General features: G+C 36.1%; 1 protein-coding gene across 1 annotated transcript in view; it reads left to right on the top strand.

Annotated features, from left to right (window-relative positions):
• PAWR (pro-apoptotic WT1 regulator) overlaps positions 1-18220 on the top strand; it is a 97693-nt gene that overhangs the window by 65007 nt on the left and 14466 nt on the right. The window contains exons 2-3 of the mRNA XM_019751255.3: positions 1386-1517; positions 11739-11773. Coding sequence (XP_019606814.3) covers positions 1386-1517; positions 11739-11773 — 167 coding nt within the window. The remainder of the gene's footprint in view (positions 1-1385; positions 1518-11738; positions 11774-18220) is intronic.

Below are 18220 nucleotides of genomic sequence, written 5' to 3'. Positions count from 1 at the left end.
TTGCGATCAGAGCTTATGCCTTTGCAGTCCTCACCTTTGTCAAAAACTGTGAAGGGTCGGAGACCCTCTCTTGCCTGCAGTCTAACATGTTAATCCGCTGTAGTTTCACGGATCCTGGAAGAAGACCCTAGTTTCCTGGGTCGCAGTCAAGGACAGTTTATTACTCACAGCAATGGCAGTCACCACAGCCTCCTCATTTTTCTTGTACCAGTTACCCAAGCCCCACTTCCCACAGGGTTCCATGACTCGGGCTAGCTGACACCGGTACACGCAGTTTCATGACAGGAGAGGACCCTGAACATTCTCTAGAATCTCAGCCTGCTGGTTTCTTGAACTCACCCCTTCGGTTCTTTCCCTTGACTTCCTCTCCACATCATCCTAATTTAAGATTCCGTGTCAGACAGATGCTTTCTTCCATATGCCCCATGGTGGACCGTGTGTCTTTGATGGTGCTACTTATCTGCTATGACCCTCCTATTCCAGATGCTACAGTGACCCTTTTTGGTTTGCACAGTGGCCTCAGTCTTTTGTTTTTTTCGTACAGTTTGTAAGTTCTGTCATCCCTCCTGCCATTCTGTGCTTTGGTCAGTGTCTTAGTGGTTGCCGGGTGCCTGCAGAGGCGTTATTTATTTATGTCCCTCACAGAACCCTGTAGGGCAGTGTATTGGTTGGGAATGTGTTCAGTTGTTAGAAATAGGTAACCCATTTGACAGTGGGTGTAATGGATAGAGTTTTGTTTCTTTTCTGTTTTTTTCTTTTTCATGTAAAAAGTGGAGATAGGTAATGCTGGTATTGATTCAGCTTTTTAGCACCCTTTTAAACACCCTTTTCTGTAAGATTTTCCCTGTGCTCTTCCCACCATCCAAATTTCTTTGCAGTTCCCAGTTATACCCATCCTTGAAATTATAAGCTCTTCTACAGAGTCTTTGTAGAAGATGTACTCTCTAGGTGAAAAAACTCCTTCTGTATATACTCACATGTACTACTAAACTAGACGGTGGCCTTTATCCTATATCTCTTCCCGCTAGACTATAAATTCCGTGTCTGTGATGTATCTTTTGTTATCCTCCAAAAGTGCTTTGTTTAAGGTAGACATAGTCTGTTTGTTTACTTCTTGAATGAATGATAAAGAATGAGTGAACCTTACCTGTAAGCGAACCCTGCGAAAAGATATGTCGGCAGGGGTGTGGCTATGGGCATTAAGCAGATAATTTAATTTACAGGAATTAAATGTACATATTGCTGAAAGGAACCACCTCTATTGTGTAAATTAGTTTCTGAAAGCACAAATATTTCTTTAGTGATACCAAATGTATCTTCACATACTATTAAAACATTCCATTAGTATTATATGGAAATAAAATGGTAATTATCATTTCTTTCAGTGCTTAGATGAATATGAAGATGATGAAGCAGGACAGAAAGAGCGGAAACGAGAAGATGCAATTACACAACAGAACACGATGCAGAATGAAGCTGTCAGCTTATTAGATCCAGGCAGTTCCTATCTGCTACAGGTGAGCATTTAAAAATACCAGGATGTCACCAGCCATTTTAATGATAATTTTTAAGTTACTACTAATAATTTTTCTAGTCTCATTTTGGTAGCATCGGCTCCACTTAAGTATTTTCAATGGGTTTAACTACCAATATTCCTTACATCCAAATACTTTTTTGCCTTAAGCAGTGTTTGGTCTTTATTTCCTGATCAGTGAATGTTTGCTGTTTAACTAATAAGCAGGTATAAACAGTATCAATTGTAAAAACAACCAAGAAAAATAATTACCTCTTTGCTTTTAAAAAAGTAAAAATCAGTAAGTTTAAGGTTCTGATCTAGGTTGATACTTGAATTAGAATTACGTAGCAAATAAGGAGTTGAACAACAGGTTTCTATAAAGTCAAATGTTTAAACATAATAATAAAACACAAAATTGTGAATTCCCAGAAACATCTACATTTCTGTGTAATTATAAGATACTTTTTTAAAGTAAAATTTAACTCAGTTTTAATTAGCTGTTATTTTGAGTTCTTGTGGCACATAAAATTGGGAGTGGATGGTCTTTGGATACCTCAGTATAAAGCAAATCACTCTGCAGAATCATTTAATATAAACAGTAATTTGGGCGTGATCTTGATGTAATCTAATCTTAATTTGATGACATTTTGAGATCTTAAGCTACTGTGTTGTCTTTTTAGAGTTACAGTTTTGACTTTTTAATGAATTTTATTAAGATACCACTTTAAAAGGAGTTTCCAAGTAGTACACACGTCTCCCCATTTTATTGATGAAAAAAATGAAATATAAACTTGTATATTAATTTGCAAGGTTATGATAAAAGGCATTTGGCAGAGAGAGGCAAATTATTTTAAAGTGGTTTGGAAATACAGATGTGAAACTTCTTTCTCCTCTGCTCTTTGAGGCAGATGATATTGACAAGAATTGTTGAGTGATGCAGGTTTATCTTTTCTCCTGTAGCCAAGTTGCTACTTCTAGGACAAGTTGTACCTTGTCCTAGATACCTAATAGTTATCTAGGTACCTATTATAAATAACATGGAATAAGCTAACAAGCAATGTTTCAGCATCTGTATGACTGTTCAGAATCTAAAATGTCTTTGTATCCTTTGTCTGACAAAGTTGAAATTAAATCTGGGTCTGTTCCAGTTGAAGATACAGGCTTAATTTATTACGATAGAGACAATATATCATTTTAATGAAGACTCTAGACCTGTTTAATTCTTGGTTATACCAGGTACTCTGGGATACTCAAATAACATCAGGCAGCAGCTTTTAGAAGGAGGACTGATTTCTTTCTGTCGAATGAAGCCTTTACCCAGTCAAAGCTGGGGAGCCTTGTGTTAGGATACATGGCTTATTCCCAAATATATACCCAGATATGGAAGAGCCTCAGCTGATCTGGGCTCTGTGAGGTGATTTTTGCCTCATCCAGTTCGCTTCCTTCCTGTAGCTTTTCTAATCTCTTTCTAAGGCCACTCTGTATTTCTTTCATTTTTGTTTACTTATTTGTTACATTAGCAATTAGGATTGTGACTCATTTTTTACCTTGGCACCAAGTGTCTGTTTTGCCAGGCTATGTGCCTAGGATGAAAGTGCGGCTAAAACGCTTTCATGGGTCCCAGATTGTCTCATTGAAGTTGTGGTGGGAAGAGGAATCCCTCTGTCTACATAGTTGACTCTCTCTGAGTTACTGCCTAAATTCATGTAGGCTTTTACTCATGTAGGATAGCTATTTATTTACAACTCCAACTTCAAAAAAGAAAACAGAGAGAGAGAAAATATTGGCATGTTTAGTTGATTTAAGACTTTTTTAATAGGGCAGAAAGAAAGACTTCGTTTCTTAGCATTATCTGTGAATCTGAGTCATTCAGTGAAATAGCTCTTTAAAAATGAAGGATCAAATGGAAATATGAATTTGAAAAAACAGTATGCTTTGGGAAAGGTTAGCATATTTTTAAGTTTCTGTTTGACATTTTTCAAATAATTTAATAAAAAAATGATAATTTAAAAAGGTTTCTTATTTTTTAGCTATGATTTTACACATAACCATGTTTTCTAGATAATCTAGATAAAATTTTTATATATTCTCTGATTAAATAATACATGATCAATGGAAAATTGGAAAAATAATAAAAATGTAAAGAAGAAAGGGACAATTACGTAGTTTGGTCTATTTCTTTACTCTGTATTTTTATGAACTATTTATTAAATTTTAAACTTTAACTTAATTTATTACCAAAGAAATGTATAGTCACAGGATAACAAAATCAAAAATATAAAAGCACATATGGTTAAAAAAAAAAATCTCCCTTAGCTGCATGGTTACCTTCCTTGAAGGCAACTAGTGATTTTTTTTCTTGCATATCTTTCCAGAGGTAGTCCATAAACAAATTTATATATGTATGTATCTATATGTCTGTACATAGATTCCTTATATATAAACACTCTTTTTTGCATCTTGCTCTTTTCACTTATTGTGGAGAGTCTTCGTAATAATATGTAAGGAGCTTCCCTATTATTTTTTGCAAAGGCAGTGTATTCTATTTTATAGATGTACATAATTTTTCTAACTAATTTCTGTTGATGGTCATTTAAGCATAAAATTTTTCTCTAATACAAATAATGTAGTGGTGTTTCAGTATGTTGTTCCGTATATATGTGTGTACAGTAGGATAAAATCCTAGCTCTGGAATTTCTGGGTGAAAAGGAATGTGCATTTGTAATTTTGATGGTATTTCCAAAATGTTCTTTGTAAGTGTTGCAACATGAACATTTTTTCATGTTATTTAAAACTCTTTGTGTATTATTTTCAGTGGGATAGAATTTTCTTTTTTGATGTGTATAATACTTAAATTTCCCATTAATGGAAAGTCTCAGTGGTTAAAGTTTTTTACTATTGTGAATAATACTAGAATTAACATCTGTGTAGATTAAAATTTTTGTGTTTGAATTATTTTCTTTGGCCATATTTCCAGAGATAAACTTACTGGGCCAAAAAACAAAACATCGTAAGCATTTCTGACACATATTGCCTAAATTACTTATGGAAAAAGGTTTGTCAGTTTATATAATCTTTGGCATTTTGTGAGTTTTATGTTCCTCTTTTTATTTGATTTGTTGATTTATCTTTTAAAAACAATCTCAAGCTTGCTGAAAAGTTGCAAGTCCTATACAGAGAACTTTCCTTCCTAAATTGTTTAAGTTGCTAACCTGATGCCCTGTTAACCCAATACTTTACTGTGTGTTTTCTACATAACCACAACACAGCTCTTAAAAATAGGAAATTAAAATTGACACATTCTTACCATTTAGACCTTATTCAAGTTTTGCCAATTTTCCCAATCATGTTTTAAATTACAGCAAAACAGTCTAATTCAGAGTTATGTATTGCATTAGTTGCCATATCTCTTTAGTTTCTTTCAGTCTGGAATAGTTCCAGTCTTTCTTAATTTTAACTCTTTTAAAGACTATATGTCAGTAATTTTATGATATGTCCTTCAATTTGGGTTATCTAAGGTTTACTTATAATTAGATTCAGATGATATGTCTTAGTCAAGAATATTACAGACCTGATGTATGTTCTCATTGCGTATCCTATCAGGAGGCGCTTGATTTTAGTTTGTTCTATTGCTGATGGCGAGCACTTTGGTCGAGTGATTAGGGTGGTGTTTGCCCGGCTTCACTGCCCCTTCCTCAAGAAGTATTTTGTGGATAAGTGCTTTGAACCATGTAGATCTCTTAATCCCCATCAATCTTTCTGTCTCTATCCGCTTATCTATCATATATCTAGTTATATCTATATATTTGTATCAACTCACTATGACCTAGTTTATCTGATAGGTTATAACCTGTTACCATCTATATTCGTTTTTTATTGCTGCTGTGACAAATTACCACAAACCTGGTATCTTAAAACAACACAAATTCATCATCTTAACAGTTCTGTAAGTTGGAAGTCCTACAAGGTGTGATCAAACAATATGGTGAATGTTTAAGTAAAAAAAATTTATTACAGTAAAAGGCAATAATTTTCATTAATCCCCTTTCAAGACACTCCCCCTCGTTTTGAACACACTCACCCCATCATTCTTGCCACTTTCTGAAGCAGTTCTGGAAGTCCTCTTTCGTGAGTGTCTTTAGTTGTGCTGTTGTGGCTGCCTCAATGTCCTGAATCATTTTGACTTTGGGGAAGAGCCAGAAGTCACATGGTCAGATCCAGTGAATAAGGTGGATGAGGACACACCATAATGTTTTTATTTGACAGAAATTGCCATATACCAGAAGTGAGGTGTGACACGGGGCGTTGTCGTGATGGAAGATGATTTATGGCACACTTTAAAACACACCCTTTCTCAACCTTCTCTGGTGTAGTTCACACAAGACTGACAGCACTGAACAAGTTGAAACTTGTCACACACTGTTACTAAAGTTCGACACACTGCTTCCCATGTTGAAGATCCCTGCCTTTTCGTTGGATCGCACTGGGCAGCAGCATTCACTGTATTTTGTGATCACAACAGAAAGGCTCCTTGTCACACGTTGCTTCTGGTACGGCAATTTCTGTCAAATAAAAACATGACGGTGTGTCCTCGTTCACTTTCTTCACCCGATCTGGCACCATTTGGCTTCTGGCTCTTCCTCAAAGTCAAAATGACCATGAAAGGCAAACTTCTTGAATTGATTCAGGACATGGAGGCAGCCACAACAGCCCAACTAAAGACACTCACGAAGGAAGACTTCCAGAACTGCTTCAGAAAGTGGCAAGAACGATGGGATAAGTGTGTTTGAAGGAGTGAGAGTATTTTGAGGTGGATTAATGGCAATGTGTCTTTTACTGTAACAGTTTTTTTTTTTAATTGAAACATTCACTGTAGGATTTGATCATGAGTCATACATGGGCCTCATTGTGCTAAAATCAACAACTGAAACCATAGGCTCAAATCAGGGCTGCCTTCCTTTTTGGAGGCGCTAGGGGAGAAACAGTTTCCTTGCCAGCTCCTACCAGCTACCCTATTCTTTGGCTAATGGACCCTTTCCTCCTGCAGAGCCAGCAATAAGAGTCCTTATTCCATCATGTCATTCTGACCTTTCTTCTTAGTCATAGCTCCCTCTGACCTTTGTTTGCCTCTCTCTTCCGCTTTTAATGACCCTTCTGATTACATTGGGCCCATCAAATAACCCAGGATAATCTCCCAATTTAGGATCGATGATTAGCAACCTTAATTTCCCTTTGCCATGTAACCTAAGGTGTTCGGAGGTGTTAAGGATTAGGATGTGGGCGTCTCTGATGTCATTATTCTGCCTACCATAGCGTCATTGTTTATTATGACGTTTAAATTATCCCAGATTAACCAGTGGGAGCCCCTCGAAGCTTTCATATCTTTTGCCACGTCTTCATCAGTCTTGTAATATTTCCTTGTTCTGGCATAATAAGATGTTATACAGGCTCATCTTTCACTTTCTTACTCCTCTAACTTTTCCTTGGAAGCAGCCATTTCTCTAAGGAAGCATGATTCCTCTTACAGGAAAATGGTATTTGGAAGCCAAGATCTGGGCTGTAGGTAAATTCATGTTACTGAGAGAGCACCATTCCTAGTTCCTCTCCATGTGCAGACCTACAAAATGCATATCTATATATGTGTGTACGTATGTGTACACACACACACACCACACACACACACACACACACACACACACACACACACACACACCCCATGTCTGCTGCCTGCCTACCTATCTACCTGGGTACATCCATCTATCTAGGTAGATACTGAAACTAATTTATATCATTACCTCCAATTCTAATTAATGTTACAGGGTTTATTCTGGTACTTGTAACTCCGTTTTGTGATGTAGAGAAAGCTATTTCCTGTTACCCTTAACATGTTTTCTTATTCGTTCAGTTCCCCTGTATGTGACCTGTGTCCCATGACCACACCTTCCCCACACTTCCACCCTCTGACTTCCCATGTTGGCTCTCCCCGTGTGTGAACACTCCTCACTGTCTGCAGGCTTAGGCCTCCCTTGTGACGCTGCAGGATGTTCCCCTTACCCTGTTTGCCGTGTGTGTGACTTCCTGTCTGTGGATTCCCTTCTTACACCGCCTAGCTTCTGCCATCCTGGGGCAGGCTCCTCTATCGCCCCAAGGGTCTTTCTTTGTTCCTGCTCTGACTCTGAGACCTCATGCTGGATTGCTGTTCATTGGGGACCCCTCATCAACCTGATTAGGTTTGGACACTGCCAGGCTAGGCTACCACTCTGTGGACACTCTATCCTGTTAGGGCACTGGCACGTCACCCCTGGTCATCCCTCTGTGGAGCTGTTCTCTGCACCCTGCACAGGCTGTGAATTCCCCTTGCCAGACCACCTCTTTCAGGGTGCATTGTCTTTACCCTTCTGGGGATCTGAAACCCTACTCTGGGCCACCCTTTTGAATGGATGACCATCACACCCTGCTTGGGGCTATTGACGTTGCTTTATGTGACTCCCTTTCTGACCTTACCTCAGGACTGATAAACTGCCATCTCTTTCCTGCTTTGTAGACACACTCCTTACTCTGCTCAGTCTCTGATTTCTCAGGCCAGGCAAGTCCCGCCTGCTGTATGGACACTCTGCTCCATATGTGTGGACTCTGATTCTCTATGCCAAGCACTCTTCTTCATGTAGGGTTCCGGTACCCCGCTCAGGCCACTGTGTTTCCCTACCACCTTGCTCTGTCCCACCTAATGGCTTTAGGACAGAATCGTTCAGGAAAGGAAGGGAAATGATGAGTTCTTCCTTTTTAAATTTTTGTTAATTTGATAAAGTTCTTGTTTTATTTTGTATTTTCTTAGTTATTTTATCAATTATACTTACAGATATTTTGTTCTACACTCATCTTCAATCTATCTTGCTATGTTGTGTACCCCAGTGTAGTGTAGATATTTTAACTTAGTCTTGAGGGTCAGCTACACGTTATGCCTTAATTTTACTGAGTGCTGGCTATGGTTTTGTTGCTAATTCGTTTATTTGACTACCTTAGCTACTGTTTTGCTGTATTCTGTTGGGTCTGTATTTGTCTGATCTTGCATCATATATGCTTTTATATTTGTTTATACTTGGTAGGTTCTGGTCAGCCAGTATACCTGTGAAGACAATGCTCATGGGATTTCCTTCTTGACCATTCTCAGCTTACATACAGCAGAATGTTTTGTTTAAACTTACACAAAACAGTTTGTGCTCTGCCAACATTTTCTAAGCTCTACATAGGTCTTTACCCCTCCCTTTAGTAATATAAACCATCATTGCAAGGAAGATTATTTCAGGAAAAGTATATTTAATATCAGTTGTATAACAGACTTTGGAGTTATTGGATGGTCTAAATACATAGTCTTTGAAACTTTTAAGACCAGTATCAGTCTTAGCAGTTGTGTTTTTTATAAGCAGTTTCAGTGATAACTGGCATTCTTCCTTTTCCCCCCACATTTCTGATTTTAACCATATGCTAACTTTAACAGTTACAGTAATTATTAATTTGTCATCCTTTTTTGGGGAATATTTGTGGCCACAGAAATATAGAGGCTTCTAGTTAGCAAATCTAAGGTAAAGTGTATATTTGTATAGAATTTTGTTTTAATGTGTAGAAACATCAAATCTAAGGGGTGGTTACCTGCTTCCCATGTGTTTTCAAAATCGACAGATACAGATGGAATTTAAAGTGATCTCTATACTCATGCCAAAAAGAGAAAACTGGGCATATCTTGAATAAGAAATGTAGATTAAAAAATCTGCTTTACGTATCTAAGTGACCAGTAATTAATCGTTTTAATCCAGTTATTATGCTTTCAAAAATAATTCACAAACTAGATTTTATAAAGTATGTTCTTTGTTGTTATTCACTAGAGATTTCATATTTTTATAAATAGGAGATCTATTTTACACGTTTGGTATACAAAGTACAAAGATTCATCTGCCTCATCTTTAGGGGCACCATTTTAATGACAGGCAGATAAGAAACTCTCTAAAGTTTATTTGCTAGGCTTTTGTCACTGTCCCTGCTGTAAGAACAGCTGATGCCCAGGGAGGGTTAAAATGTCTTTGAACCAACTTTCAAAGCATGGCTTCCCCAGAGGTAATCCTGCTTGAGGGGTCAAGCCCACACACGTGGATATTTTGATATCCTGTCACCTGGTGACTTCCTGCAGTTGGTTAATTTCAAAGGAGTTGTGCTAATTGTTTTACTCACTTAATTTCCAAAACAACCCAATAAAATAGACGTTGTTGTTATTCCTGTTTTAGAGATGAGGAAACTGAGACTGATAAAAGTTAAATAATTTACCTATGATCCCACAGCTACAGAGTAGCCTTTGGGGTTGGAACTTGGATCTAAATCTTTCTCTTAACCGGATGGTTTGCTCTACTGTTTCCCCACTTTGCTGTGTCCTTAATGCCCCCGTGCAGTCAGTAGTTGCTGTTTCAGTTTGGAATCTGGTCATCTTCTAAAGGAAGCTTATTCTCTGATTTTAACCATATCAGAAATTCCTTAATTGTAGGATCTCTCTTGGAGATGTTTAGTGAGTAACTAGAAAAAAGAGTTATGGCCATTTTTAAAAAGACTCACCATTTAATTTTGACCAGTTTTATTAAAATGAAACTGTAAAAATACAAGGTGTGATCAAACAATACAATGAATGTTTAAATAAAAAAAAATATTAAAATACACTTTGCCATTAATCCCCCTGAAAATACTCCCCCTCCCTTCGAACATATTTATTATCCCATCATTCTTGCTACTTTCTGAAGCAGTTCTGGAAGTCCTCTTTCGTGAGTGTCTTTAGTTGCGCTGTCCTGGCTGCCTCGATGTCCTGAATCATTTTGACTTTGGGGAAGAGCCAGAAGTTGCACGGTACCAGATCCAGTGAACAAGGTGGATGAGGACACACTGTAATGTTTTTATTTGACAGAAATTGCCAAACCAGAAATGATGTGTGACACGGAGCATTGTCATAATGGAGGTGAAACTGTTTGCCAGTTTCACGTTAATGTCTTGTGCGTGATCCATGATTTACGGCACACTATAAAACACACCTTCTCTAACCCTAGCTCACACCCGACTGACTGCACCAAACAAGTTGAAACTTGTCACACACTGTTCCTAAGATTTGATTCGTTCCTTCCCGTTTTGAAGGTCCCTGCCTTTCAGTTGGATGGCACTCGGCAGCAGCATTCACAGTATTTCTTGATCATAATGAAAAGCTCCATGTCACATATCGCTTCTGGTATATGGCAATTTCTGTCGAATGGAAACATTATGGTGTGTCCTCATCCACCTTATTCACTGGATCTGGCACCGTGTGACTTCTGGCTCTTCCCCAAAGTCAAAATAAAATGACCATGAAAGGTAAATGTTTTGAATTGATTAAGTTCATTGAGGCAGCCACGATAGCACAACTAATGACACTCACGAAAGAAGACTTCCAGACTGCTTTAGAAAGTGGAAGGAACAATGGGAGGTGTTCTAAGTGAGCGGAAGTATTTTGAGGGGGATTAATGGCAATATGTCTTCTACTGTAATAAATTTTTAAAAATTTAAACACTTACATATTATTTGATCACACTTCATATTTGGAGGTTAAAAGACCTCCAAAGCCCAAAGACCTGGGCTGTTAAAAGACTGAACAGAGAAATGACTGTCCAGTTAGTTGCAGGGAAATAATTTTTTCACCTCAATGGTTAATGTTAACTTTTTAGCAATCTTTTTTTTTTTTTTTTTTTTTTTTGGTAGTTTAGAATCAGCATGAAAAATACTCTCATTTTTAATTTTTAGCTGTCTTTAAAAATAAGCAATAATTATATATGTGGTGAATTGGATCTTTTTATAAAATTGAGGGCATAAAACAGACGGGAGGGGATTATAATCATGCATTTTTTCAGTGTTCATTGACTAAAAATATTTGAAGCTGCTGGTTGATAAATGATACTCCTTTTGTCCATTTTCTGAGCTTTTAAAATACTTCCAAATTAAAAATATAATTTGAAAAAAGTGATTGGTTTCATCTGACAAATCAGATGTGGGGTCTTGTTTTGTTTGATCAGCAATGTGAATTTTTAGAAGTAATGGTTAAGTGTTCCAAATTAGTTTCTTTCAAAATTAGATATTCTCTACCAACTGTTTTATATAATCTGGAATTGTATGCTTGCACACACACCCAAACTGATGTGTCATTATTTTTACTTCACAGGAGCCATCTAGAACAGTTTCAGGCAGATACAAAAGGTAAGAATCCTTAAGTTATGACTTACAGCATATTGTAGACATGAGTGTAATGTCTGTCTCACCATGGTTAACTAACTAGAACTGTTCCAAGCAGCTTTTTGAAAAATAAGAAAAAGAAATTACACTGTAGGCAGGAATGTAATGTCTGTCTAACCATAACTTATTCTGACATACCTTGCAGCCTTTGAGTACTGTGCACAACCATGAATTTGTATGGGCCTGATGAACTTAGCAAAATAAAAACTTAGAATCATTTTCCATTATGTATTTAACGTTGAAAATATACCTGTATTAACTTGGACTGCCATAGCAAAATGCCATAGACAGGATGGCTTAAACAGAAATTTATTTTCTCGTAATTCTAGAGGCCAGAAGTCAGAGATCAGAGTTTGGCCAGTTTGGTCAGATTCTGGTCAGAGCCTTTTCCAGGTCGCACACTGACAACTTCTCATTCTGTCCTCACTTGGTGGGAGGGGCTGGGGAGCACTGCTGGATCTCTTTTCTAAGAGCACTGACTCCTCTCCTGAGGACTCCACCTTCCTGACCTAAGCTCCTTCCAAAGGCCCACCTCCTAATACCCTCGCATTGGGGGTTAGGATTTCAACATATGAGTTTGGGTAATGAGTAATGCTTTTTACCAGAAAACGTGTTTGAGTGTGTGCATATGTATAGGGAAAAAATCAGAATTAGGTATGAGAAGCTGTTTAATGGAAATGCCTAGAATATTAGCTTCCTTCTTTCTTATTGAAGCCATAAAGGTTGCCGAAGATGTGGTCATACTTGTGCTAATTGTACAAGTATGAATAATTGTAAATCTTATCAAGTGCTTATAATGTCTACCATAGATGAGGGAAGTAGGGTTAAAGAGGTAGAATAATTTCATTGGGGTTACAAAGCTAGTCAACAGCAGAATCTAGATTGAACTCACACGAACTAACTCCAGAATCTACATACTTGCACAAGACCATCTACCTGTAGATTTTATACATGTGAAAACTTTGTTTTTCTCTATTTGTCTGTTAAAGTTTAAAATCTTTAAAATATTTGGTTAAAAGTATTGGTTAGTCCATCTAAAATAACGCATTAACAGGAGCTCTAATTTTAATATTTGGTAATTTTTATATAACATGAATAGTTTAAAATGGAAAGAATTTCTTTTCTTTTGCAAGAACTCATTGCCAATCAAATAGGTATAATTTGGCTTATTTTCAGGCCACGTTCTTAAACCAAAAAAGTTTTTATCATCAGTTTTGGTTTAGGAAATAAAGATAAACTTCAGTAACTTATCAAGTTTGTTGTATGAATCACAACATATTTCATTAAATGATAAACCTTAAATTATGATTGACACTTTCCAGATTTGTGTTCTTTTTTAGAATTTATTTTTCAGTTACAGTTGGCATATAATATATTAGTTTCAGTGTACAACATAGTAACTAGACATTTATATATCTTACAAAGTGATCACCCCGATAAGTCTAGTACCTGTCTGACATACATTGTGTTCTTTAATTAGAATCAGTAGGGGAATGATTTTCTTATAGATCTTCATCAGAAGCTTTACTTACATATTATGGTGTTAAATCAGGAAGAAATTTGGTTTTCCATTTGTTTTAGATCATTATATTACTTGTGACCTGTTTTTTTATTCTCATACTTGTACTTTTTTATTCTCATAGTCTAGAGCATGTGTTTTGTTACTTTTCAGCTTTCAAATGTTTAGCCTTGTTTAATGTTATAAGAGAAAAAACTTTTTTTAAGTTTCTAATCATTATTCACTGGCAGCAACTTATAGTTGGAATACTGTATAAAAAGAAAAGGACATTTACAAAAAACGTAACACCTAGAATCTATATCTGAATTTATCAAATCCTTATCTAGAGGAATTTTTTATACTGTGCATCAGCAGCTCATTGTTTTCATTAGTCTGTCAGCACGTTGCAGCAATGACTAAAGCGTGGATGTTTCTTGGTGAGGTGTGTGCTAACTAATGGGGATCAAAACAAGGAGAAATGGGCTAAAGGGTAGAAATTGGCATCATTTGTTAGAAAATATTTTCGGTAAATAACATATACTCTTAAAAAGTACACATACTCTTAAAAAGTCAGAGGGTACAAGCAACCACAAGACTAGTTTGCATGTGTGGTGTTATAAATTGTGAGTTAAATATTTTTTTGTTACCAGTATCAAGAATGTACTTTTTGAGCTTTGAATCTGTTAAGAACTCACTCTTAATTATGCCACACAGTGGTCCCTCCTTACCCACAGGGGTTATGTTCCAAACCCCTATTGGATGCCTGAAACCATGGATACTGAACCCTTTGTATACTTACATACCTATGATAAAGTTTAATTTATAAATTAGGCACAATAAGAGACTAACAACAATAGCTAATAATAAAATGGAATAATTATAAACAATATGCTGTAATAAAAGTTATGTGAATGTGGTCTCAAAATACCTTACTGTACTGTACTCATCCTTGAGATGAAGTGAGGTGAGTGGTGTAGGTATTGCGACATTAGGCTACTGTTGCTCTGATGATTCTTAACAAGCACTTGTTGGCTTCTCTATGGCAGCTTCTCTGTGGCATCTCTGAATTGCCAGCATCACTGCTCTTGTGCTTTGGAGCCATCATTAAGTACAACAAGGGGTGCTTGAACTGTGGTACCTCGACAGTCGATCTCACACCTGAGAAGGGTAGCAAATGACTAGTGGACGGGTAGTGTACATAGAGTGGATACACTGGATAAAGGAATGGGTCACATCCGGGATGGTGTGACATTTCATCACACTACTGAGAATGGCTCAAAATTTAAAACTTATGAATTGTTTATTTCTGGAATTTTCCATTTAATATTTTCAGAATACGGTTGACCACAGGTTAACTGAAATTACAGAAAGTGAAAGCACGGATAAGAGGGGGCTACTGTATTTTATTGAATTGACTGTTATCAAGAGCATCTCTAACATATTCACTGATCTCCTTTTTAAAACCTGTTTAAATAACTTTGAGGAACTATAGTCGTCCTTCAGTATACGCAGGGGATTGGTTCCAGGACTCCACTCAGATACCAAAATGTGGGGATATGCAAGCCCCTTATATAAGCCTGTGCATTCTCCTGTACACTTTAAATCATCTCTAGATTATGTATAATACCTAATACAATGTATAGGCTATGTAAGTAGTTGTTATCTGTATTTATTAGGGAATAATGACAAGAAAAAGGTCTGTACATGTTCAGAATAGACGCAACTATCATAGGCCTAACTACATAGTAGTACTCGTCAGCAACAACGTAATATTTTTTTCCCCTGAATATTTTGCATCTGAGGTTGGTTGAATTTGTGGATGCAAAACCTTCAGCCATAGATGGCCAGCTTTATTTGGAGGGATGGCGGCCATGAAATTTCTGAAACTCAAAGTTTAGGAAAGATGGATCAGTGTCATGGATGGTTTTTCCCCCCAAGAATTTCATTAATAGAATGTTCACTTGGTTAAGTTTATAGTGCATTAGTTAGTATAAAAAACATTTTTTAAAAGATAAGACAGATTGTTACATGTTTGGCTATAAATAGGATACCCTGCTTGGTGTGATATCTAAATAAAACCTTCATTCATTAAAAAAAAGGACAAGACATTTCTGAATGACTTGCAAAGGGCAAGATTAACCAGGATGTATAATTTACCATTCTTATTTAAGCATGTAATTTTACCATTAGGAATGGCACTGATTAAAAAACATGGGAAGCAAGTTAAGACAAATACTAAGTTTTATCATGGTCACATAGTAATTAACTGGTCCTTTTGTTGTGACAAGTGTGTTTAATACAGTATTAATAAGTAACATTTATGCAAAGTTCTTCTAAGTCATCCTCCCCAACAGTAACTTCAATAGGTTACATTTATATGGCTTTTAATAGTAGGCAAAGCACTATCACACACCTTACCTAACAGTAGGCTCAGTCAGCCAGCCTGACAGACCTCTTTCCAAAATGAGGAAAAAGGCTTTCGTTCTGTGAATCCTTTGTTGTACCACATTCCCTCTGAGCAGAAATTAGTTAAGTTACAAGAGAGGAAATATTTTTTAAGGTTTTGAAGTTTTAAGTTTTTGAAGTTATAAGAGAGGGAAATTTTTGTTCTTATAAAGAGCATTGGACACATCAGGATATGAATATTAGAATTAATGTTAAAGCTAAAACGTAAGTGCAAAAATTCTATTTCAAGTCTGTAATGTTTCATGTTATTATTGTCCTTGTGTATAATTAATGTAGTTTTGTCAGGACCTTTCTACCCTGGTTATTTATTTATTTATTTTGAAATTACTGAAAATGATTAGGGTAGAATTTTTATACAACTTAAAAATTTGTGTTCTTCATTTTAAAAGCAGTTCTTACGATTGAATATTTGGATTAGAAAAACCCACTCATAGCCCTATTACCCAAGTCAGTCACTGTTAACATTTTTATTTTTCACTTCCAGTTTATTTTTCTAGGCTTTTTATTTGTATAATTGTGAGCATAGTAGACATACAACTTTGTCTTCTGATTTGCTCATTAGTTACTGTATCTTCAACTTTTATTTTAAGTTGTATACTGAAAGTCTAGTATCATTTGAGCGATCTCTGCATTTCTCCTTTTCAATAAAGTGTAGTATAAATATACAAGATACCCACACTGTAACTGTTTTGGGGGACCCATAATTTCTTTTTTTTGTTTGTTTCCCAAAATTGCTTTATTTGGATAAAATGTGACTATGACTCTTTTCCTTAAGGGCCAATATTCTCTTCCAGAGTCAGTTCTGCTCTGCCCGTAATGCTTGTTTTGAAAAATTGAATTTGTCCCAATTGATATATTAGGGAACAATTTGACCATAACACAAATTTTGTGTTTGCTTATGCAAAATTTTGTTCATGAAAAACACTAAGTAAATCCAGAAAACTGTCCTCGCTCAACTGAGTCACAAGGAGTACAAAAAATGTATGCCTCACACATCTACTGGTTACCTCAGTGTGAGCCACAGCCATTCACGTGTGGTGTTAGAACTTCCCATCAAATTTCGGATAAACCTCCTTTTGACACTTAGTGTGGCAAGAAGAAGAAGGATCACTTTTAAAAGATGCTATATCTTGAATTACATCAGATCTGTTGTTTTTGAACTAAAATACATGGAAGTTCAACCCTTTAGTTGTGATTTGATTCTTAGGCTCTTTCATAGGAGATTGAATAGACTAAAATATTTAAGCTTGGAAAGTAATTTATTTAGAAACACTATTCATGCAAAGATTTAAGACGTTGTAACACAAATGTTAACTTTTTTCTACATTGAACTTGCTTCATACTCATGTAAAACCAGTAGTTCTTGTTTGCACTTGTGTTTGGAGAACCACTGGGTCAGTCACAAGACACGTCCTTGGTTTGTCGGTCAAGGGTCAAACCAAAAAACTCAGCCAAATTCTTTAAAGGTAAGAATTCCAGACTAAAGAAGACCAAATATATCTCCCAGTCATCAAAGAGACACTGGTCTTCTTGAGCTTATGTGACCTTTTCTAAAGAAATCTATTCCTTCTCCAGATCTTCTATTTCTGTGTTAGCATATCAGTTCAATATTTTACCAAATGCTATAAGGCACACAATGGCTGTGCTCTTCCGGTTAATGGGTTTTGCAAATGCACATGAAAGTCACAAAATAATAATTTAAAAGTAATTGAGATACTGGTACATCTTCCCTTGTGGATTTGTGAACTTTTCTCTATGTTGTAAATATTAGCCAAGATTTATATAGTATTTATTATGTACCAGATACTATTCAAAATGCTCTCCATATATGTTAATTCAGTTAATTCTCCAGTAGCCTCATGAAAGAGATATTTTATTATCTTCATTTTGCAGATGAGGAAACTGAGGCACAGTAAAGTTTAATGAGTTGTATGAGATCAAACATATTAATTGGCTGACTTTGTCAGCATATGTTGCATGTTGCTTTATCTCATATAATAGTATTTATCTGGGTAGAATGTGGAATGTTGGATTCAGAGTTTGATTTAGCTTAATTATTTTGACTTCAAATAACTGAAAGTTACCAGTAACTGGGTTTTTTCTGTTTAACATAGGTTTTTTTTATTTTGAAAAGTAGCTTCTGCATAAGTGGCCATGGATTTCAGAGTCTACTCAGCTGTCTTTACATGGTTCTAGCTACAGTACAGTATCAGAAAATAGCTTTTGTTTCTATGGTCCTGAGGTCCAACAAGATCTAAAATATCTTCATAATCATGAAAGAGAATTTATGTAATAATATTTCATGTAAATTTATTTTTAAGTGCATTCAATGTATTATACTTCCTTGGAAGTAAACCACTAACATGAACGTGCTATTCATACTTACTCTCTTTTTTTAAAGAGCTTTATTGAGATGTATTAGGTTGGTGCAAAAGTAATTGCGGTTT

The sequence above is a fragment of the Rhinolophus sinicus genome, chromosome 1 (genome assembly GCF_057876585.1).
Source record: "Rhinolophus sinicus isolate RSI-liver-muscle chromosome 1, RSI-T2T, whole genome shotgun sequence".
NCBI lineage: Eukaryota > Metazoa > Chordata > Mammalia > Chiroptera > Rhinolophidae > Rhinolophus > Rhinolophus sinicus.
This window is presented reverse-complemented; position numbering and strand designations above follow the sequence as displayed.